Source organism: Psammomys obesus, unplaced genomic scaffold, assembly GCF_907164565.1.
Source record: "Psammomys obesus unplaced genomic scaffold, mPsaObe1.curated_primary_1811, whole genome shotgun sequence".
Taxonomy (NCBI): Eukaryota; Metazoa; Chordata; class Mammalia; order Rodentia; family Muridae; genus Psammomys; species Psammomys obesus.
The window spans coordinates 22,884,961-22,909,404 of record NW_026596069.1 but is presented as its reverse complement, the minus strand read 5'-3'; the positions used below and the strand labels follow the sequence as shown (position 1 = coordinate 22,909,404).

The 24,444-nt window shown below is 48.3% G+C and overlaps 1 protein-coding gene across 3 annotated transcripts in view; it reads right to left on the bottom strand.

Moving 5' to 3' along the window:
* Positions 1–24,444, bottom strand: part of Ankrd29 (ankyrin repeat domain 29) — a 46,859-nt gene that overhangs the window by 8,053 nt on the left and 14,362 nt on the right. For 2 of the 3 annotated variants that reach the window (XM_055625808.1, XM_055625809.1), the window contains exons 3-8: positions 22,380–22,478; positions 18,213–18,311; positions 14,749–14,847; positions 10,774–10,872; positions 1,717–1,815; positions 535–630 (exon numbers count right to left, since the gene is read on the bottom strand). In XM_055625808.1, coding sequence (XP_055481783.1) covers positions 535–630; positions 1,717–1,815; positions 10,774–10,872; positions 14,749–14,847; positions 18,213–18,311; positions 22,380–22,478 — 591 coding nt within the window. The remainder of the gene's footprint in view (positions 1–534; positions 631–1,716; positions 1,816–10,773; positions 10,873–14,748; positions 14,848–18,212; positions 18,312–22,379; positions 22,479–24,444) is intronic. The other variant, XM_055625811.1, reaches the window with a different exon arrangement.

Sequence of the window (24,444 nt, the reverse complement as noted above, 5' to 3'; positions counted from 1 at the left end):
CCCACCTTGAGATGGCAGAACTGAGAAGCTGCAGCAGGAAGTGACGTTCCCAAAGCCCAAACCGACCTCGTGGTGCACAGGGGCAGGGTGTTGGCTCTGGGCTGTATACACTACCGCAGAGAGATACTTCCATCCAAAATGGTCCCAACTTAACAGAGCACTTCTGGTCTCCAGAAAGACCCATCTTCTGAGGCTCCCAGATGTTTGAGGCTAACTTTGTACTTAAACTAAAAAGCAGGGTAGGTCTTTACTGAGGGTGATGAAGGGAGGGGTGTGGGTCCCCTTCTGATTTCACAAATCTTCCAGAGACAGCAATAGCTGACTTTCCTGTTTTTAGTGTCAGTTATACTATTTTCCCCCTGGAAGATCGGTATTAGGAGGCTGTTCTAATTACCACATCTCTGTTTCCACCTGGACCCAGGGAGCCCCACCTAACGACAAACCAGTTGTATCTCAGTCTCCAGTATTTCTTGTTTAACGCCTCCTCCCCCCCCCCCCCACTCCAGAATAGCATCATTTCTTTTTAGGTCTTACCTTCAAGATACCGAGAGTAGGTGAGAATTTGAGCAACTCCTCTATGACGTCATTATACCCTTTGTTAGCTGCCTTCAGCAACGCTGTCGTACCGTCCTGAAGGTCAAGGGGAATGTGGGGGTTACTACTAACATACATTTTTGTTGGCTGAGAACTAAATGTCAAGTCAGCAACGTCTAGGGCAGCACATCGGGCAGCATTCTGCGTGAGGCTACCGTCCACAGGAGATGACAGTTGGTGCTGCCTTAGGAGCTGCTGTTTGACAGGTTAGATGCTCCTCTGGTCCCCAAGATCACTGCGTCAGGGACAAAGGCATTCCAGGACCACATTTTTAAGGTTATTGATGGACCCGAGAGGCCTTCTCTGCTGTTCATGACTCAGGGAAGACTGCTTAAGTGTAAGGATTTATGCTACTGTTGAACTGCATTTAATGCCTTAGAAATATGTGCTGTCTTGACTTTACCCGCCCTGTGTGTTTATCTGCCTATGCATGGTGGTGTTAATGCAAGAGGAATAGGTCAAAAATGTATTAATCTTTAAAAAATGCATAGGCAAATTAAAAAAAAAATCCATCTTTAGTGATAACTTTTGGCTCAAAAGAGACTTCCTGCTGTAAGTATCAATGGCTGTGCCAGGAGACCTGCTTCTGAGCTGTCTTCCGGGAGAGCTCATCTGGAACAGGAAGGAGGAGGGGGTGATGGGGATTTTCCTTTTTTCATCTCAGAGGTGACAGGAAGGCTTTGGGGTGGTGGGAGGGTCGGGTGGTGGTGGTGGGGAGCAGGGTGAGGGCTGGATCAGCGCCCTCAGATTTCCCTTTTCTGAGCTGAGGCTTGATAGACAGCCTTGGGCAGCACAGGCGAAGGTGCAGCGCCGTAGACAGTACGAATACACAAGGCTCCTAACCTAGAGCCGTAGAATCTCCCCAGATTATCTTCCTTCCTGTGGGCCTTCAGCCTGGCACAGCAGGCAGGATTCAGCGACACCCTCAGGAGCCAAGTGTGAAGGGCAGGTGCTTGAGGGATGAAGAGCAGGGGCTTCAACAGGGGTTTGCAGATGGATCCTGCATGCTGCCCTCATGCCTGAGGTCACGGGGCCCATAGGGAGAGGCAGACCACCCCTGCGAAGTTCCCACTCAGTTGGCAAGGTTGGAGGCCCAGTCGGAGGCGGGGGCTGTCTACTCACGTTGCGTGCGGAGTCCCGGTCAGCTCCCCTCAGCAGCATCACCCGGACCACCTCGCTGTGGCCCATCTGGGACGCGATCCACAGTGGCGCCGTTCCATCCTGTGGCAAAAGGGGGTGGCCAGTGTGACTGATCCCAGAACCTCAGAATACCAGGTCCCCAAGCCCCCAAATCCTGGAAAAGATCCACCATCGAGCTCCTCTTGCACACCCAAGAGGGATGTGGAGAAAGTGGAGGCCACTGAGTCAAACGCTGGGGTGACCTCAGCAGCTGTTCATGTCCAAACTTGTGTCCTATACAAAGTCTTTCCCCTTTTCTCTTTAGAGACAGGATTTTAGGCATTTTAGGTTGGACACAAACTCACTAGAGCCGATGATGAGCAGGATTGCTCACCCCCTGCCTCCTCAATGCTGGGATTACACGCGTGCCACCTTACCATTTTATATAGTTCTGTATTGAACCTGAGGCTTTGTGCATGGTAAGTAGGCACTCTACCAACTGAGACACAACCACATGGGTCTGGTTTAGTGTCAGAGTGTAGAAGAGGCCAGGAGGGGCTCTGCAGGACTCTTATTCAAGGGGTAGCTGAGGTGCACCACCAGACTGCAGAACACCCCCTAGCAACAAAACAGCTTCTCTCCCGGCCCCCGAGACGACCTGCTTCTCTGCTGTCCCATGGGTTGGGTCAGGATGATACTATGCACTCTGCCGGCACACGCTCTTCACAGAAGAGTGGGCAGTTTTCTTTGGGGTGAGGTCATTTCTTTTATTCTTGTATTTGCCGCCCCAAATGTCCTGTGGCTGCACCATGCTTTATATAAACTCACATAGAAGAGATGCTTCTCCTAGGGATACACCCTAACTAGTATGGCAGGACATTTGAGGTAACATTTCCCTTTTGCCAACACCCCTTTTCCCACAAGGATGAGAAGATGGAATAATAGAAGGAAAGACAGAAAGGGGAAGAGTTTGATAGCAAGGCTGTCAAATAGAAAATGGAAGCCTTTATAGTTCCGGAAGGAGAAGCAGAGGAGGTAAGGAACTCATGCTTTCTCCCTTCCTGGCTTGAGTCTGGGCATGTGGAGGGCACGGGTGAGGGGCACAGGAGTAGGCGGCTCAGTGGTTCGAACACCTAGAGAAAGTACTGGAAGTGGTTCAGATGGGAAGGGAATTGTCTCCTTTTCATAGATCTGAGCTTAAGAAAACGGAAAATGCTTTAAAGGAGAGGTGATGACAGGCGTGGTCTGGGCCATAGGGGTACCTGGGCGATTCCCCCAACAAGTGTCATCCACATCCCCCCAGCATCCAGGTTAGTCAAGCGTTCACCACACTCGTGGGAAATCGGAAGTGCTGAGGGAGAGTGGTTTGAGGTAAGCTGGAGGTTGGGAAGACAAAGACACAGGGAAATGACTCCATTGACAGAGTCCAAGGCAGAACGGCACATAGGGTGGGACCACAGGAAAGCTGCAGGAACCAGTGCAGTTTGAGGACCAGAGAGGCCAGCATAGATTCAGGAAGGAGTCTCCCCCCCTCCCCCACACCTAGTGGTAGCCTGATCTCTGAGAACTAGTCCACTTTGGAAAGGAGAGCAGGAGGAGGATTTGGGATCCGAACTGGAAAAACTTAACTGCTGCAGTCCCCATGGTAAGAGATTCCAGAGTCTGGATTGCCTCTCTACCCGTGGGAATGAGGGCTAAAGAGCCAGATGATACGGTGACAGGCCACGAAGCTACATCTTCTGCAGTGTGGGACTTCAGTCCAAGCACACCAGCTGGCGTACGTGCACCACCTTTGACTGCACCCTGGCAGAGCATTGGAGGGCGGACCTTTGAGCTGCATAGTTGAAAATGACAAATTAAAAGGCCAGGGGGACACGAGAAGCAAAGCATGTTGGCGCCTGTGTCTTGGTAGAGGTGGGGAAAGAGGAGCTCAAACAAAGGCTAGAGGAGGCTACAGACTCCTCACACTTCTTTCACGCCTCAGCCTCCTGGAACTACTCCTGAAGGTGGGTATATACCATCGTTAACAAATCATAACTTGTACTAAAAGCACCAACTAAAAAGCTGCCTATTATTTATGATGAGAACCTCCACAGTGTTCATTTCATTCTCCCAGTTAAGGATTTAATTAAGTATCCATCCACTGAACCAATCAACAGAGAATTATGAAACATCTCAGGCAGAATATTAGAGAGGAGTCTCTGTTTTCAAGAGCAAGTCCAGAGGAGGAGAGAATGTTGACATTTCTGTACAGCTGCAAAGGATAGTGGGTGAGAAACATGCACAAGGACCTAGGAGAAGGAGCCTCTGACGCCTGGGGCGTTGAGTTCAAGCTCACAGATGGGGTCAGAGCTGAGTTGGGAAGGAAGACCAGGATTTTGCCAGGCAGCAGGACAAGCATGCATTTACAGTGTCTTCGGGGCCATGTTTAAGGTGATCGGGCCCTGTTCTTGCCTGCTCTGGGTCTATTTCGTCCTTCTCAGATGTGTCCACCAGAGGGCGGCCAGAGAAGGGAGTTTGGCTGTCTTGTGAGCATGCTTGTCAAAGGCTTGCTTGTTTTACTAAAGCTGCCCGTGAATGTCTCAGCTCGACCCTCAGTTTATAGCAGTCACAGCAACGCTCAGAGCGCTCACCTTAATTAGAAAAAACCAAAAACCCAGCCAGCACTTCCTGCCTGCCAGAGCTTGGGCGGCCCCGCTCAGCCTCAGCATCTTCTGCAAACATGTCACCCTGCACAGTCAGCTCACTACCTTGCTGAGCAAGCGCGGGCAAAGGCGGTGAGCACCAAGACGATAGGGGCTCAGAAACTGATTCCTGGACCCGAGCACTGTTTACCAAGAACAACATAAACCCCTGACTTGCACTTCTGGTTCCTCAAGCTCTTCCTCCCGATTTCTTTTACCAAGTCCTCCGGGGACCGGTACAGCAAGTGGGTGGGCAGGAGGCAGCTAGGACCTACTGACTGGTCAAGGACATGCGGGGTCACCGGTGAGTCTCATTACTAGTGATCATGTCTCCAGACTTGAACCCAGGGAGTACGTGTCAGGTCATACGGTCAAGTCCAGTTCTTACTGTCTAGTTGAGTAGCAGAGTCCTCTCGTTGGCTGTCCTGGAGCTTGCTGTGTAGACCAGGCTGCCCTCGGCGCACAGGGATCCACTTGCTTCCTCTTCTTGAGTGCTGGGATTACAGACCTAATGTCTTCCTTTTCATAATAAAAACGATGGACTACAAATCAAATTGTTTTTCTTTTACGGGATTTTGGGGTGAATTGGAACGGGCCAAAAGGTTATTTTAATATTTTTGACTACTTAAGGACCAAAAAAAAAAAAAAAAAAAAGTTTACAATGTATTTAGTAGAACAAATCGTTGTGAAGTGAAACTTCTATCCTCCACAGTACACAGACTCTCATTCTGTGTGTGTGTGTGTGTGTGTGTGTGTGTGTGTGTGTAGGAGCTCGAGTGTGAACAGGTGGGTGTATGCTCCTATGCACGAGGGTATATGTACATGTGTGTGCGCATGTGCACATGAGGTTGAGGTCAGGTGCCTCCCTTGATGACTGTCACCTTAGTTTCCGAGCCAGCACCTCCCACAGAGCTCATCCCTGTGTCCAGGCTGGCTGGTCGGTGAGCTCAGGAGGCGGCCTCTCCTCCCTCGGCACGTGTTCTGACGAGCACGGTGCACCGTGGTTTGTGTGTGTGCGTGGGGGTTCCAAACTCAGGTCTCCACGCTCATGAGGCAGGCTGCACCATTTCCCCTGCACCCCAAGCCGCTGAAAAAAGAAAAGAGTCACGGGTCGTAGCTGACATTTGACACTTGTGCTCACGCCAAGGGAAAGAAGATTTGGACGTACTTCGTAGATCGGAAGAGAGAGGACTAATGGATGAAGGGCCTGGAGGGCCAGCGAAGCCCGGGACCCTGAGGGCTGGACAAGGCTGTCAGCCCCAAAAAAGAGCAGCGCGCCTGTGTCTGAAGGCGCTCCACACCGCCTGGTGATTACAGATGGGACTGAAGTACCTAAGTCCCAAACGAACTGTTAGTGGGCTGACTTTTGCATTTCCTACCAAATCTGTGCCTATTTTCTGGCTACACCTATATATTTTACAGGTAGAGTATACAACAGCACTCGTGTTAAAAATGAATCTGTAATCTTTTCTAGGCTTCTGAAATCTGCTTAGAAAAAGAAACGAACCCGTTCAGTTCCACAGGCCCGAGTGTGTGAAATGCTCTGCTTGTAGGCCCTCCAGCCTTCAGGCATGAGCTGCCTCCGCCTGCAGGTTTCAGGCCTCACAGTCTCTGGGACCAACACCAGGGCTAGCTGGGGGTTCTCAAGATGCAAGTGGCCGCACCAAAAACGGTGACACTAAGTGTGTGACTTTGCTACCAGTGTCAGTCCAACCCAGAGCCACTGCAGGAAGAATTTTCCCCGGTGATTTTATGTAGTAATTCTCATAGCGGTTCTAGAGGGAAGTTGCTATTACTGTCTTGAATTTAGAGATGAGAAGCAGCTGAGGTCCAGGGAAGGCAGACCTTGCTCAAGCTCGTGGAAAACTGGCATGTCTCATCTTCTGAACACCCGTATGTTTAGGACCGTGAGCTTCCCTCAGTCTGAAGACCTGAGTTCGCCCCGTGACTGCTGCGGCGGCCTGGAGCTTCCGTGCGGCCACAGGTATGGGTCACCTTCCAGTTTCCGGGCACAGGCCATTCTGGGCCACAGAGCTGCCTGGTGCTTTGCCCACGTCACAGGGGCCTTTCTGGTGGAGGCTCTTTCAGTGCCTGCCATGTGGAGGGGCTGGGACGGCTGTGCCCCCCACATGTGTTCCTATGGGGTCCGCTTCAGGACCCACGTGCTTGGGACCATAGAGCAGCCCGAAAGCTCCTGTCTCTCCCATTTCACACCTGCCTCCCGGCTCTTGACCCGAGATAGTATTCACTTTCTGGGTTCCAGCCACTCTGGAAAGTTCTCAATCTTTTTAAGAGACCCCTTCATACAGCTCCTCACCTTGTGGTGACCCCCAACCACAAAACTATGTTCATTGCCACTTCATAACTGTAATTTTGCTACAGTTATGGACTGTAATGTAAATATCCGTGTTTTCCAAAGATCTTAGGTGATGCTCCCCTCCAAGAACTGCTGGGTCAGGAAATGCACTCATTAGATGGTCTTTCGGCAAGTAGAGGAGGGGCCGAGGTAGAGACGAGCGAAGACAGGCCAGCCCGGTGCTGGGTGAACAAGGCCAGCTTGGCCGCTCTGCAAAATGCTGCTCTAGTAAAGTGAGTGAGTTGAGCTGGGGGAAAGTGTGTGTCAAGGCAGGTGGATTAAGTAGCCATCTTCGCCAGTGATTAGAAAGATCTGGCCCCTGTCAGGCTCTCCTTGAGTAGGGCACGTGGAAGAAACAAAAATGAGTTTTCCGAGTGACCGTGGACGTCAGTGACCCCCGAGACTCCTGACCTATGAGTGGTAGGACAATGCGGAAGGAACATCTCAAGGGGCACTCCACCCCAGCACCCGACTGTGGCTTGCTCTGGGACCACGCTTCCTCAGCACAGAGCACTAACAAGCCCTCTGTTCACTTCTCAGGGAGAGAGTTACAAGGAGCAGCCATTCCTGCTACAGGTCTGATCCCGGAGTCATACCAAATGTCAGCTGGGCAATTTCAGGGCTGCTTCATCAGCATCTTGCCACAGATGCCAGTGGCAGGACTCTGCAGAATGGCCAGTGTGCATGTGTGTGTGTGTGTGTGTGTGTGTGTGCGTGCGCGCGCTCTCGGGTGCTCAAGGAGACCAGAATTTGATTTGGGTGTGGCAACATGTGCTTCTAACCTAGAGCTGGGAAGAGGGGCAGGGGGTCCTTGAGACTTGCTGACCAGATAGTTTCGGGTTCCAGGGAGAGACTGTCTCAAGACAGAAGGTGGGTGACTGCTAAGGAAGACAGCTGAGATTGACCTCTGGCTCCTGCGCACATTAGGATAGTGCACACACACAGACACACACCCATGCACATAGGGATCAAGTTTACCTGAAAATATCAAGAACTGGAAAACCAGGCGCACATCCCTGTCCTTACTTTTTAAATGCAGTGTTTTCTCATGAAGACGTGATGAGCAAGTGGGGATTTCAGAACAAAGCAGCAGCCCAGACACCCTGCCCATAAGGTTCCACCCTGAGCAAGCCATTGTGATGAGAACTTTAAATCACGCTTTTCTTAAGCTGCTGAATGACTTGTAACCAGGTCAGCCACGCTTGCACGACTTTTGCCATGTTTATGATTTGTTTTCTTAAACAGAATGAAGCCAGCAGAGGTTCAGAGAAGGCAGGCCATGGAATGACTGACCTAGACAGGGCACTCTTTATCTGGAGAAGTCCAGGCTCCTAGCAGAGACTGTTGGAGCTCAGCATGCAGAGAGCACATGCAATGAAAAGGAAACGTTTCATTGCTCCCACCTCGGGTAATGCTTATCTTTATGAAACACCTTTCCTGAATAACAGTCTTTTCAGAGCTGGACTCCTACAAAGTGCTTTGTTTGAAGCAGTCTTTGGAAGGGCGTGCCCCTTGCTTTCTGACCACAGAGCGGGTCCTTGTCCTCACAGGCCGGGTTAGCCACTGGCCAGGTGAACCTCACTCGTGTGGAATGCAAACACCTGTGATGTGTTGTGGTTACTGCTGCCATGCTGGCTTACTTTTTAACTTTCTGGCTTCAGTGACAACAGGTGACTCAGCTCAGGCTGAAGTGCACACGCGCCCATGCAGTCTCTGAAATCCCCATTCCTGTCAGCTTGGGTATTGTTTTTAAGCAAACACGACTGTAGGAATAGGAATAATAAAATGTATTTTACAAACAGACTGGTTAAAGAGACAGAAATTATTCTGCAAAGATGTAATGATAGAAACCCGGCAATCCTTATAGTCTCTGGCCTCCAAGTTCACAGGGAGCCTGTGGCAGTAAGGACCTCCCTATCAAACTCACGCCACTCAGGGCCTGCCAACTCCTTTCACTAAGTACAACAGAATCCTTCCAGGTCAGAATAACTTAACAGAATATTAAACTCCATCTTCCACATGTCAGCCTTGGCAGGCCTGATGTGCAGTTGTTTTTCTTTCTCTTTGTATGTGTGTATGCGTAGTGTGTGTGCGCGCGCGTGTGTGTGTGTGTGTGTGTGTGTGTGTGTGTGTGTGTGTGCTTGTTTGTTTGTGTGTGTGTGTTGTGAAGGCCAGACACTGCCCATGGGTGTACTTCTTCAGGAGCGTTGTTTTCTGAGGCAGGGTCTCTCACTGGCCTGTGGATTTTATATATATATATATATATATATATATATATATGAATATATGTATATATGAATATATATATTATATATTAGGCTGGCTGGCAGGGAGCTCTGTGTGTTTCCTGTCTCGGCTTCTCCAGTGCTATCGTCACAGATGAGTGCCACCACACTTGGCATTTTCACATGGGTTCTGGGGCTTCCATATAGGTCATGCTTGCTTCACTGAAAGTCACCTCTTTATTCCTGATGTGCAACTTTTTCTAAACTGCTTCCTTCCGGGGGTATTTCTGGAGCCATGTCATGCTGAGAAAATCTTTAAAATTGGAAGACATGTAAGTTTTCACTTGTAGCTATACCCGGTGCATGGGAACCGCTCCAGCGATGCTGACGGAACAACTATCAAAGCCCTGGGAGTTTGAGGGGATTCTCAGGGGCATCCTTCCTGCCACGATGAAGGCAAAGGCCTGGAGGCCTTGTTTTGCTTGTCAGAACTATACAGTTGGGTTCACAAGATGGCTTGCTGGGCAAAGGCGCTTGTGACGCAAGCCTGATGACATGAATTCAACCTCTAGAATCTAAGGTGGAAGAACAGAGCCCCAAAAGCTGTCCTCTGCTTTCCACACGTATTCTGTAGCATGCGTGTGAACACACATGCACAGGCACAAATAAAACATTTAAATTAAGTAAACAACCCCACAGAGCTAAGCAGTCATGGTGGTGGCCGCCTGCAATGCCAGCACTGAAGAGGCTGAATCATGAGCATGAGGCAAGCCGGGGCTACTTAGTAAGACCCTGTCTCAAAGACAAAACCAGCCCCTCCCCCGCAAACCAAAACACAGTTACTGGCAAAGCTGGCCTAGAAGCCTAGATTGCTGACGGCAAACCTACTATGCCCAGACCCTTTTTTCATTCCTTAAGCAGTTAGGTTAATGAAGACCCGAGAAGCCTGTGGCCAGGAGCACAGAGCATCCAGAGGGTCCCCATAGCTGGGTGTTATTTAAACGCCCCAGCTTCCCGCACCAGATCAGTTATAGTGGGAGCCTGCCTCAGGGTAGTACTGCTTCAGAAATCAGTTTTGAGTCCTCTAAAGCAAGCAAACAAAACAACAACAAAAGCTTTCATAGCAATGTTTTCTTAACCTCAGATGCAATGAATTAATGAGAGCACAGATGGTTCCTACAGAAAAGCAGGCTATGCTACTGTACTGTTTACCATATAGAAAACACCCCCAGTGTTATCTTGCATTCCTGAGCTCTGGTCGGTATCATCTGGCTGAATTGCAAGATGGTAGCAGATATCAGATTCTGCTAAAGGAAGTCTCAATGGCAGTATGAGCGATGAAGGCACAGCACCCACTCATGATTCCTGTCATGACTCATGATTCATGTCAAGAGCTCCTTTTGGGTTGCTGGGAAAAGTGCTAGGCGGGAGCTATGGCAACATATCAGGAGTGAGATCAGGCAGGACTTGCCTCTGTTTGCCTACGTCCCGGGCCAGCCAACACTCTCTACTTCAGCACAGTCATAATTTATTTGGACAGGAGGTGGCAGAGTGTGTGCTTGACCTCAGACATTAAACACTCACGTTTCCAAAGTACTGAACCGTGACGTCAGCTTGAGTTCAGAGGCATCCAGCTGAGTTCAAAGCACAGGGCAGCAGCCATCTTTAATCACAGACTAACCTCTCATGGGAGAAGTGGGATGGAAGTGTGCCTATGGTGACGGCCTGTGCCAGCCGTGTCAGGCGCCTGGCACTCCCCGCCTCATGCTCCACGGACTTCAGAGGTGGACATTACCTGCCTTGGCTGGTTGACCTTTGCTCCCGAAGACAGCAGGAGTCGAATGACATCCAAGTAGCCACCTTGGGCAGCTAGGAAGAGGGCTGTGGCTCCGTCCTGAGAGAAAGGTGTTCAGAGTCAGGTTTATTTTGAAAGTAAAGGTATATAATTTAATAAAGCTCCCCATTTGCCTTCTTTTTTCCGAGTCTACTCTTTTGCCAATTAAGAGCTGCTAGGTAAACAAATTATGCTTGTGTGTGTGTGTGTGTGTGTGTGTGTGTGTGTGTGTGCGCACGCGCGCGTGCGTGCCAGACACGGGCAATGGGCACGAATGCCCCCTTGAGCTCTCGAATGTACACACACACACACATACACACACACACACACACACAGGCCGGAGGACAACCTCCAGGCTCATTCGTCAAGGAGGTTCTGTCTTCCTTGACAAAGGCTTTCTCACTAGCCTGGGGCTTACCATGTAGACTAGCCTGCTTGGCTTGAGGGATCTGTCCGTCTCTGTCTCCCAGGAGCTGGGATTGCATGCATCAGCCATCACACCCAGCTTTAAAATGTTTTTAAAGATTTATTTTATTGTATGTGTATGGATGTTTTGTCTGCACATATATGTGTGCGTGCTTGGTACTCTCAGAGACCAGAAGCAGACACTGGATTCCCTAGAGCTGGAGTTACAGATGGTTGTGAGCCATCAGGTGGGTGCTTGGAATGGAACTGGGGTCTTTTGCAAGAGCAATGCCGCTTTTAATGGCTGAGCTATCTCCCCAGCAGACCCTGCTTTATTATTATTGTCATTATCATTGTTACTTTACTGAAGTTCTTGGGATCAAGTTCAAGTCTTCATGTCAGGAAGCAAGCCCTTTTCTGAACTGAGCCATCTCCCAGACTCCATTTTCTGTGACTGTATGGATTGGGAGTTAGTATCTTTTCCTTGGCATCTTTCTTGCTCCCTTATGCACATCCCCTCAACACAGTTTCTCTGAGTATTAAAGGGCTTAGAGGCTCAGTGTCGGAATTCTAGCCTAGCATGAAAAAAACCATTTCAGAAAACTGCCTTAGAAAGAAAGACACACCTTTAATCCTAGCACTCTGAAGGCAGAGGTGGACAAATAAGAGTTTGAGGCCAGCCTGGGCTACAAAGAATATTCTGGAAAAAGAATATTCCAGGACAGAGGAAACCCTGTCTCAGAAAACCAAAAAAAAAAAAAAAAAAAAAAAAAAAAGAAAGACTTTTTCTTGCTGCTTTCCGCCAGCCCAGCAGCCACTGCAATACCTCTGAACACAAAGGGCAAATGCGCCAAGCCCAAAGTGAGAGCCCCAGTCTCAGTGAGCTTTTCTAGGTTTGGGGTGGTGGTAGGGAACGTTTTCTTTTTCTTCCTCAGCAGCATGTCTTTCTGGTTTCAGCAAATGTACAGGTTGCATTAGTCCAGGCACTCACTTCAGAATATCTGCTCCACCATGGGAAACCTGGACATTCCCTCGTGGAGTAAACACCTTGCTAATTACCACACCCTGTGCTGGGAACATTAATGACAAGCTAGAACCCCAAACGTTTGCTGCACAAATCTAGCCAGGCGTGTCAGCTGTAGGGGGCTGGATCTCCACGGGGTGTATACTGAGCTACCAGACTGCCCTTGAAGCAGTCACTGAAAGGAACCAGCCGGTACACGTTTTTAGGCAGCTGTCTGGTTACGCTTACAAATCTTAGCTGCTTCTTAACGCGTTGGTGCAGAACTTCCCTGCTCGTAGCTGCGGCCGACTGCAGACTTTTCGGAGACAGACTACACCTTGTGTTTCTCACTGCGCGTCACAACTTTTAGTCCCCCATCCTTTTAATCTAATTTTATTTTTGATGCAGGGTCTCGCTCTTCGGCCCTGGTTAACTTGGAACTCACTAGGTGGGCCAGGCTGTCCTTGAACTCACAGAGACCACGCCCCGCCCACACACACACCTGTCTCCGCCTCCCCTAGTACTGGGATCAAAAGTGTGCGCCACTACATCCAGGTCAACTGTTTTTAACAGAAATATTTGGACCATTTTACCAAAAGTAAAAACAAATTTTACAGCTTTCGAAATTTCTTAATTCACCTTATAACGGAGGGGAGTTTACTATGAACTGGGGCTGTGCTGAAGTCTGTATTTCTAAGAGCCTTCTGGAAGGGTATTGTCTAACGAGGGCAAATTTTACATCCACCCTCAACCCACACCGCTAACAGTGGGCCCATGCTATGAAAAGAAAAAACTGGCTTTCTATTTCTAAAGTCTCTGGGCCTTTTCTAGTCGACCTTGCTCCCCCCCGACCCCCCCAGCACATACAGTCATATAGACTCTCAACTCTTCTTTACTTACACAGCTTAATAGAGACATACATTAATGTATGTCTAATAGCCAAAGCTTTAGACATACATTAATTCTTCCTTCTTTTCTCTGTGTGTGGAATATGTGTGCTCACGTGTGTGGTATAGGTGTGCATGCATGTTTACCCAAGCACATTGGTTAGAGGTCAGCATTTGGTGTTCTTGGATGCTCTTCCCCTTAGTTTGGCAGATAGGGTCTCACTGTGCCCACAACTCCTTGGCAAGGCGAGCTGGCCAGCAAACCTGGGTCCTCCTGTCTCTCCCACCTCCTCAGGGCTGGGGTTACATGTCACAGCTTTGTATGTGGGTGCTCAGGTTCTCAGGTTCGCACAGCAAACATCTTACCTACGGAGCCACCCCCCAGGCCCACCTGTGTTTCTCAGAACCTCCCCATGCTGCCGCTGGGAAAACAGACATGGGCTCCTCTGGGCTCAGGGGGTGTCTGGGGCCCGCAGTTTGGAAAGCTCCGCAGGGCAGGTGCGTCTAATGGGCAGCCAGGTTGAAAGAGCTTGGTTAGAATGCTATCAAGGATCTCAGACATGCTGAGATCAAGGCTCAGAGCCTCACACTCTTTGAAATGCCCGAGGGTAAGGCTAGTTGCTATGGACTTCAAAGAGGCCTGCAATTTGTCGGAGTTAACGAGGGAAGCTCTGGAAAGGATACTCAAATGGAAACCTGCACACCTACGCGGCCCATTATTTGGCCATGCAAACCTGACGCCTTTGGCATAAGGGCTTACAGTGTACTTGAGGGATATGCCCGAAAATATAGTTCCTGGATAATTGGAAGCAAGCCTCTCTCCCTCCCTTCCCTGAGACTGTCAAGTCACCTCAGCCCCCATATTTTATTTTTCCTACAAATCTAGGATAACATTTGTCATAAAGCCTACGGAATTGCAGGGACAATTAGAAGGGCCCTTGGGCTACAACTAATTGCCAATTAGCTGCAAACAGACTCAGATGGCAGAGCTGTCCTTCACAGCCCTTCCTTGTGTGCACAGCTCCAAGGTTTTCACCTCTCACTTGTTTCTCTTTGGAATAACTTGATTTCTCCTCTTGGGGCCATTCTGCACTAGCGTCTTGACAACAGGGCGGTGTGACCCACACCCTGGACCCTGGCTTGTCATGGTGCGATTGAGTGCGTACGGGAGGACTTGGGATCGGCTAAGCTGCATGAGTGGAATATTTCAGATGCGCAGCAGGTTTGGAAGGGAGAAGAGAGGTGAGTAAACACGTGGTTTCTGTGGCAGGGAAAACTCACCTGGTCAGCTGATTTTCTCTTGGTGTCTCAGGTGAAAACCCCACTGAATAGGGATGGACAGATGGCCCAGTGGTTAACAGCACATCCTCCTCCTCCTGAGGACCTGAGTTCAATGCCTAGCACCCATGTCAGGTAGCTTATGACTGCCTGTAACCCCAGCTCCAGGGCATCTGACACTGTGTGGGCACTTGCCTTCACACGAACATACACCCCCAAACACATCATTAAAGTAGTAAAAGTCTTCAAAGAAAGATGCGCATGTTTTCTAGTGTGCTTTAAGCTGACACTTCTAACATTGGAATTAAGGTCGAATGTTAGCTGTGATCAAGGGATGAGCAAGTGCCCTCTTGAAACACTCACATAGAGTTGGTCATGGATGTTGGCTCCATGCTTCAGCAAGGTTTCCACCACTGGCATGTGCCCATACTGACTGGCAGCCAACAGGGCAGTGCCCCCATCCTGTGGAAGAAAAGGGCGCGTGCGTTAGATATGGCACAACTTTTATTTCACCAAGTATACCCTTCACACAGTCTTGGGAAAGACCATCCCCGGAGATAATAAACTCACTTTCCTTCCATCGCCTCTTTTATCTTTTCTTCCTTTTATAAAGACTTGCTTTATTTCTTATTTGCATGTACATGTGTGTCTGAGCTTATGCCATGTGTATGTGGGGTGCCCACAGAGGCCAGAGCAGAATGTTGGATCTCCCGGAACTGGACAGGAGGCTGTGAGCCATCCAACGTGGGTGCTAGACATTGAGCCCTGGTCCTCTGGAAGAGCAGCAAGTGCTCTCAACTGTGGCATCATCTCTCGAGCTCTCAGCTTTTCTTTATGACCATGAAAGATTTCATCTTAAGGTCATGAGAACGTTGTTGTCTTGGATAACCTTGCAGGAGGTAATGCAGTTATCTCCCCAAGTTAGTATCATTACAAACTTTCCTGCACTCAAGGAGGAGCCATCCACTCCCCTCTCAGCATGGGGAGGGTGGCGCACCCGTGAGTTTTGTCAACTCCGTCTCAGAATCACTGGGGAAGCCTTCCACGGCTTCTGACCAGAGGACCCTTTGTCAAACACTGCCTTCTCCTTGTGGTGCCATCAGGTTGGAAGCCATTGAGTTTGAAGATGCTTACCCACCTGAAGCCATTGTTTTCATGGGACAAGGTATGCCTTTGTTAAAGGAGCAGATGAGGGCATTGCGCTGTGTTAGTGCCTTCCTTTGAACACGGGCCAGTCTGTCTGGGCCTCTCTTAGAGCATGGCCCTAGCACTGAGCAGGCCCTGTAGAGAAATCACGCTCTAAGGCGGAGTGGGGTGCCCCTTTGCCCCATCAACTCCACTTTTATCTCTGCAGCTGAAATTAGAACAAGCACTTATGCTAACCACATCACGCTACTGACTCACTCAGTTTGTGGTCAGGGCCATTAATGGCTCTCCCCAGGCGCTACTGGGCCTGTGAACTGTGATGCGGAGATTTAAGCAAATCACTAATAATTCAAAAACATGTAACCTGGCTAAAAATACTAATTATAAATATGTTAGAGTCATTCCTAAATTTGGGCATAAGATTTTATTTTCTTTATTTGAGTTCTAGCTTCAGAAGGTCTGATTTGGAAGGTCCTGGGTGAGGCCCAGAAAATAAGCCTTTTAACTAGTCATGTGGGGTGTGGCTGTGAAAGGCAGGGGGCAGGTGGCCTCCCCTATGAAATCTCTGCTATAGAGTTCCTGTGTTCATAGTCAAAGTGACATTCTGGTACAAGAGGGACCAACTGGTGAGGAAGAAGGCTGAGGTGGCCTTGGAGAGCAGAGAGGAGAGGGGCAGAAGGCTGAGGCTGGTGGCAAGATGGGGGACAGCAAGACTATCGTTTCATAGCAGTGATGACTATTGCTCCTTTGAAGCTCTGTCCTGTCAACTTTCTGCGCTCTCTGCAGAAAGTGAGGTGAGGTAAAAGAACAGTGAAGTACCCTGGCTATGACAGGAGGACCAATCTCTTTTATTAAAACATTTCCAGGCTATGGATTTCGTACACTTAGTAACAAAGGGTGAGTCTTAAAACCAAGCCAGCTTTTGATGACAGGTTCACATAAAACTCATCACCTCCTGACATTCCCTTCTTCCCATGGAAGGGAAGACACCTCTTAAAGCACCCGAGGTTGACCTCAAGGAATCATGGACTTGCTCATCCTGGGCTCTGTGGGAGCACAGATGGGCCCCCACATAAAGGCTTTAATCCAGTAGTAACTTGTTCAGCAAGAAGATGACTGCAGGAGCCATGCGGACACGCGTGACCGTTCTTAGATCTAAGGTGTTGAGGTTTAAGTTCAGTGAACTCACTGCTTTAGTTGTGACGTGTGTGTCTGTGTGTGCGCACATGCATATGCTTGTGTGCCTGCAAGTACACGGGCTCACCCCCCCCCCCCCCCCCCGTGGAGGCCAGAGGTTGATCTCAGGATGTCTTCATTGGTTCACCTTACTTTTTGAGACAGAGTCTGTTTCTGAACCTGGACCTATCGGTTTGTGTATACCGGCTGCCTGCCGTCGGGCTCCCTCTGTCTCTCCTGCCCCTTCCCCTCAGGGCTGCAGTTACGGATGCATGTCATGCTGCCCGGCTTCTACATGGGTGTTGAGGACGTGCACACAGGTCCTCACGCTTATGCAGCAAACATACCCACCGAGCAACTTGGGCCCCTGTTAGTTCAGTTTTATAATGACAAAGGGATAATTAGGATAATTATGTGTGTTTTGTATTATATTATATGCTTCAAGGCATGCACACAATTTATTAATGAGTATTAGAGGAGACACAACTCTATATGACATCCAGACCATTTGATAACATTTCATTAGAGGAGAGATCTAATGGAAACTTCCTTGGTATCTAATTATTATATACGATCAATTAAGAAAATCTAAGATTTTTCATCATGGGCTAAAGTTTAGGGAATGAATAAAGTTCATGGAATAAAATTTTCTTTTCTTTTTTCTTCTTTCTTTCTTTCTTTTCTTTTCTTTTTTGAGACAGGGTTTCTCTGTGTAGCCTTGGCTGTCTTAGACTCACTTTGTAGACCAGGCTGGCCTCAAACTCAAAAATCTGCCTGCCTCTGCCTGCTGAGCGGTGGGATTGTTCATAGGCATGTGCCACCCCTCCTGGCTAAATTCAGGAATTAACATTACAAGTAGACCTAAGTAATGAGCCGAAAATAACAAAGATCTTATATCAGCTCAAAATTTCCTGCTGTAAGACATAAAAAATCACACAAACACAAAATTCATCATTTTCTTCCACTTTGTTTCCTTACCTGCATAGAAAAGTGAAAATGAAAATCCCCTTTAAAGGAAGAACCACATCCCCTGCTCAACTCTGTGACCTTCAGTTTGAGACTGTCTATTTGTGAGGATAGCCCATGCGTGCAGACTGCCTGCCAGATAGCCGGCTCAGAAGCGCCCCAGGCTCACTACGACCGGGTCGGGACTTCCAATAATTCCCATTGCTGTATTGGAACTAATACAGAAATAGAATAAAACACAGAAATAAGGCCTGTTAGGGAGACACCTGCCTATAAAGTCCCTGAATAGCAAACGAATGAGGCAAGAAAGAGTTTAAGCAATCCCCCATGAAATTCTGCAAGTGCAGAACTTAAAAGGAATCCCAAAGACTGACTAATCCTGAACCGCTACAGCAACCTCTGAAACCCACTGCCTTAGGCTTCAGGATCTCCCAGAAAGAGAAGCACTGTCTGTGACACTGATAGGGAGGAAATGAATGGCGTGACTGCGCTTCCGCAGTCTTCAACAGGGTGTGAAGTCAAGACCTCAATTCTCTTACTTTGGTCCGACATTCAGTGGATGCTCCAAATCCAAAGAGAAATCTCACAACGTCATTGTGGCCTTGCTGGGCAGCGAAGAACAGGGCGGTTGTACCTGACTGGGAGAGACAGGATGGCTTTAAGGAGATGTTTAACAACCTCAATTTTCAAATGAAACAAAGCAGTATCTCCACACGGATACTTCCTAGCTCCAAGGGGGCCACGTCTGATTTGTTGTAATTTTTGCCTTTCTTTCTTTGTAACTTTAATTTTTTTATGTGCGGCGTTTTGTCTGCACCTATGTCAGTGTAGCGTGTGTGTGCAGCGCCCATGGGAGCCGGGATAGTACATCGGATCTTCTGAGACTGGAGTTACAGGCCGCTGTTAGCAGCCGTGTGGGTGCTGGGAGTCAAACCTGGGTCCTCTGTAAGAGCGGCCAGTGCCCTTACCAGGTACTTCTCCAGTCCGCATTGCCGGCAGCTGGGGGAGGGAGGAAGAGGCAGTGGCTGATTGTCTAGTGAGCACAGACCCCTGGGGAGGGTTTCAAAGGTAGTCGGTAGCAGGCTGCACAGCACTGTGTCTTCACGTCATCCTACAGATTTTTAAGTGGTTAAGATGAAAATGGTCAAGATAGTAAATTTTATGTCTATTTACTACAGTAAAAAAAAAAAAAATCATGAGAAAAAGATTGACGAAGAGGGACATTTGACAGGAGAGGCAGAGAGACCACAGACACCGTGATTGGCACACTGTAGCAACAAGCCAGGGAACCAGCTCTCGAGGCGGCAGAGAACGGAGGCCCCTGGCAGACATGGCCAACCTTGATATCGTAACGCAACACTGTCATCTACAAAATTCCTGCCTGGGAACCGTGTAAAGGAGTTATCAAAAGGCTCCTAATATTTTCAGTAGGTTTATGACTTTGTGTTGGGCCCCACTCATGGTTATCCTGGGTTGCACGTGGTCCTGAGGCCAGGGGTCAGACATGAGTGCAGGCCCAGCGCACACTCTGAGGGTAGATTTCTGGCTTCCAGATCTACGAGAGAATTAATCCCTGTTTTAAGCCGTCCAGCTCATGCTCATCTGCTGCAGTGGCCAGAGGCCACAGACATACTTGGTATGGCAAAAACCAGAATAAGTCAAAACATGGAAGAATTCTGATGGTGGAAGTCTAACTTCACATTGTCAGCAAAACCAACCCAACAGAATATTTCTTCAAAGTCACTTTTATAAGCCTACTCAAAGAGCCGTGTCCTAAATCATAGTATCTCACGGACAACATCGTCGCAGCACAGCGGGGGGGGGGGGGGGCAAAGCACATCACTCCTAGGAGGACACCCATTGTGCGAGACTAGCGGGAGGGGTGGGAGGCGGTAACGGGAGTGACTGCAATCAGGATACACTGCACAAGGAATTAAAAAAAAAAAAAAGATGCTCATCGCTCTCACAGTCTGAGCTTCGGGAGAAGCCAGGCGCCGTGGGAAACCCCTCTTTCCAGAGCTCACCCAGAGCCTGTGGGCGTTAGGTGCTGACCTGGGCATGAGGGGCGAAGGGAGGACAAGTCCTGTGCACTGTACAGGTACACTCTACAGTTCATTCTTAGCGGGGCAGGAGCGCGCGGGATGGGGAAGCAAGGAGTTAGAACACCTAACACCTTCGCAGATTTAATCCTTTCCCTTCGGCTGTGCCTGATAGGAGGGGCGACATGACCATTCCTTTCTGCATGCCCTGAGTGGCTTCCTCCATGGTTCCTACAGGCCCGAACCTGCAGCTCACCTCCTCTGCTCTCTGACAGTGAAGGCTGCTAAGTTCTAGAGGTTTTGATAAAGACACTTGGGCAGAAACAGAAGACTTGCTTTTGAAATAAATTTTAGAGAGTACCCAGGATTCTTTATTAAGAGAGAATATTTATTTTTCAGTAATTTTTGATACATTAACTAGAAATGATAATCATGGCAGTTTGAACTAATTTTTTCTCTATAAAACCAGTCATGTACATAGATACAGGAATCCCTAGCTAATAGGATTTTTACTTCAGTCTGAAAGTGAACTAAGTCTTCAATGTACACTCTTTCCTCCCAAAGCCGACTTCCTGATGGCCTCAATCAGCCACTACTGCTGGGCCTCTACAGTGACTGCCCTTCAGGCCCACTGGCCTCCGCTGGTCTCTCTAGAAAGTTCCGTGTGTCTAGGAAAACAAGGTGAGGTAAGTCCTAAGGAAACATCCTGATGCTGGAAATGGATAACCAGTACCACATGGTACAAGCCTGCTGCAAAAATACATTCCGGAGATTCCTGCTGCAGTCAGTACTGTGGGGCCTCCCTTTGGTTTGGTATGTGTGCTTCCTGAGGCTGGCACGGGCTCAGGAAACTTGAGGGGCTGCGGCAACTCCCACGGCATTACCATTTGGGGCACAGTTTGCCTCTGTACTTGGGTGAGGTCCTCAAGGGCTCCTGTTCTCAGGGCTCAAAGGTTTCTATCTGCTAATTGAGTTGAGCCACAGAGACCAAATGAGTGAATAAATATAAAGCCACAAAGCCACACACCAGCCAGAAATGCACTGTTTCTCTTTCCTCTGCTCTTGTCTGTTGTTCTCCTGAGGTTTTGTACACAGTGTACCTTCCCTTTGGGATCAAATTTTTGAATAAGCAGATCTGGACTGCATTGTTTTATTAGACAAAAATCTGCTTTTTGTTTTAAAGTTATAATAAACAAGGACTCTAATTAGAGAAAGAAACAGATGAGGGTAACTTTAAAATCTATTCCTAAGTGGGCTTAAACACCTTTATCCCCAAGGGAAATCTTTTTTCAGCTGCTGATGTGAAAAGTAGCCGGAAACAATGGCCTGTTGTTATGGCGCCTCCCTCAAAAGAATCTGTGTGTGACAAGATGGATTGAATTTACAGCAGTGTCTACACTGCTTCTCTCAATAGACCAGACGCACTAAGACTGTGGGTCACCACCTGTGGCTCTTCCTTCATGGTCTACAGACAAGGCTTCTAATGAATGCTTAGAGGCAGATGAAGAACCACTGGAAGGAAGGCAGGTTGTGGGAAGAGGCTAGATGGAGCAAACCCAACATCCTCTGTGAGGAGGAACTGTCCCAGGGTGTCATCTCATGGCTGGGTCTGTGTGGACTGAGCGACCAGGGTGCACCTCTCTGTAAAGCTTTGTTTGACCAGATCCCGTGTCAGCTTGGAAATACACGAGCTTTCTCAGACCTGACGCTCAGTTTGTCAGAATGGCCCAGCCGTCTCACTGTTACTCTAGGTTGGACCGCTGCTGGAGCCTCTGGTGAGACCACATCCTCAGGGTTGCACATGAGTGTGATCTCATGCTCACATTTCATGTCAGTGTCCTCCCACGTGACTCTTTTGGAGAACTTACTTAACACATGGCCAGGCAGAAAAGAGCTTTGAAATGTGGCTTCACGAGTACCAAGCTTTGGGATGAAGAGGTTGCAGACAAAAAAAAAAGCACTGACATCTGGGAAATTCCTGTAAATTCATGGGATCTCATCCCAAGAGAGCAAGAAGTACTCATTCTTGCCTGAGACAAAATATAGGCCTGTTTAAGGACTTTGATAAGGGGCGCTGCTGGGTACGGGCCAGGTAAGGCTTGAATGTGTCTTCCAAAGGTTCGGTGCTGGGAGCTGAGTGTGCAGTGTCGTGATACTGAGGCAGCGGGCCCTGTGAGGTGTAGGCACAGAGTGAGGCTGTGGATGGGTACAGATACGGAAAGGACTAACGCTGATCTGTTAGAGTGTGTCGGTTCTCACACTCGTGGGTTGTTGAAAGGTAAGGGTGGCTGGCGCTTGGTTTCTTCAGGGCGTGGCCATTGCTCTTTTCTTTCAGCAACTTCATCATGCTGTGAGGCAGCCAAGGAGACCCTCACCAAGGCCGGACAGGTGCAGTTCCTCAATCTTAGATTTTCAGTCTCTAAAACTTCGTAAATAAACCTCCATGTAAAATCCCAGCACTGGTGATTGTGTTCCAGTGGCACAAACAGGTGAGTGTAGCTGACGGTGGTGCATTCCTAGGTCTTATTGTAGGCACAGTAAACTGTGCAGTGGGCTTTTGGGCAGGAGCAAGGCAATGACAGCTCTTGTCCTCATAAGCAGCCTGTTACTCTAAAGACCGCAGACTTTAACCCCGTAATTTTCATTCACGCGCACAGCTCTCCTTACCTCCCTCTGGAGGTTGATGTCTGCTCCCTGTAGAACCAGCTCCCTCACACAGTCTATGTGGCCCGCGTAGGAGGCAACCATGAGGAGCGTGGTACCGTGCTGCACAGAGGAGAAAGAGATGACCGGTTACAACGCCCTGGAGACACCAGTGACGTGAGCTCCGCCCAGAAGAGGCACACTTGACCAATGGCTCGCTAGTGACTTTAAGGCTCACTGGGTGGCAAGCGAACTGGTAAGTTGCTGAGGTTGGAGTCTGAAGGTTACAGATTCACTTACACCCCTGACCTTCAGAGACAGTCAAAGAGCAGCATTGCTATCGCTGTTGGCCAGCAAAGATACACTGTTCTCATTTCATGACTCACTCTAAGTGATCCCTGAGCCAAACCACGGCCACTAACTCAAAAGTGAGCTGAATGTTACCAGCTGCTTTTCTGGATTTGGAAGATTTTTGTTGTTTGTTTTTGTTCTCGTCATGCACATTTCCAATGTAAGTTGATCATTTCCAGTCCCAACCGTTCCCGCCCTCTCTTCAGAATCCCACTTCCCTTCATCCGTCACATCCTCTCCTGTCTCCCCAGCGAGTGCTACAGCGACTGTTGACAGGCTCTGTTGTCTTGACCTTGTGTGGGTCTGTGCTGGTGACCACACATGGGGAGTTCCTGAGCGTGGTGACCACAGCATGCCCAGAAGACATTGTTTCCTGAGGCTGAGGAAGGTGAACCATGAGTTCAAAGCCACCATGGGCTACATAATGAATCTGTGTTTTAAATTTTTTTCTAAGCTTTATTTACGTATTTCTTGAGGAAGAGTTGGAGTTTATCTAGAAAAGGTTTTAACTGAGCTTTAATCCCCTTGAGTGTTCAGGGGAAGAGAAAGAGCAGCAAGAAAAGGACAAATCCCTCTCAACTGTGGACATGGGTCTCTCAAAAGAGTCAACTGATTTTTTTTAATCTTTCTTGATTTATTCTGTCTCATCTATTGTTCAGTGATGTGCTATTTAATTTCCCCGAGTTCCTGTAGTTGCTAGAGATTCTTTTGCTGTTGACCTTAACTTCTATCACATTGTGAGGTCAGATAATATAATGGAGTTATTTCATTTTTTTTCTCAATTTGTTAGGAGTTGTCTTGTGTCTCAGGATGTGGCTTGCTTTAGAGAAGCTTTCCTGACCTGCTGAGGAGCCTGTGTATTCTTGGGTGCTTGGTGGACCCTTCTGTAGATATGGTAGGTCCATCATCTGATGTGTGATGCCATTTAATTCTGGTTTCTCTGCTTATTCCCTCAGTTAAACCCTTTCCTCTGAGGTCTCAGGACTGAAGTGTCAATCTTACTATCACTAACTCCTTCCTGAGTGTGGATAGTTTTTACTTAGACAGAAAATGGGAGAATTCTTGGCACTGTGGTCTGAACATGTCCCTTCAAAATTCTTGCTGGAATCTAATGCCCACTGTGGCTGTGCCTTTTAGGAAGTTATTAAGGAGGGACTTGCCTTCCAAATGGGATTAGTGCTCAGATGAAATCATTTGAGCGGAGCTCTGCCCTGTTCTACAGAGAGGCCTCTAAGCAGACACCAAATCTGCAGGCACCTTGGTCTTGATTTCCCAGCCTACATAACTGTGAACAATAAATTTCTGTTGTTTATAAACTACCCAGTCCAAAGTATTTTATTATAGCACCTTGAGTGGACTATTAGGTTAAAGCCAATTTGTTTAAACAAGCTATAAATACATCCTTTTACATACGATGTAAGAGAAAATATATACCTGGTAGGTCACACAGCTTTCAAAATAAAAATCAACCCTGACCTGTAGAAAGTATCAAGTGCTTAATCTGGATATTTAAAAGAGAAAGAGAAGCTGGAGAGATGGCTCTGTGCTTAAGAAAGCACACTGCTATTGCAGAAGATCCACGTTTCTAGCACTAACATTGGACGGCTCACAACCACCTGTAGTTCCAGGGGACCTGATACCCCACACCCCATTTTTTGGCTTCCACAGCATTTGTTCTGACATATATATGCATATATATATATATATATATATATATATATATATATATATATATATA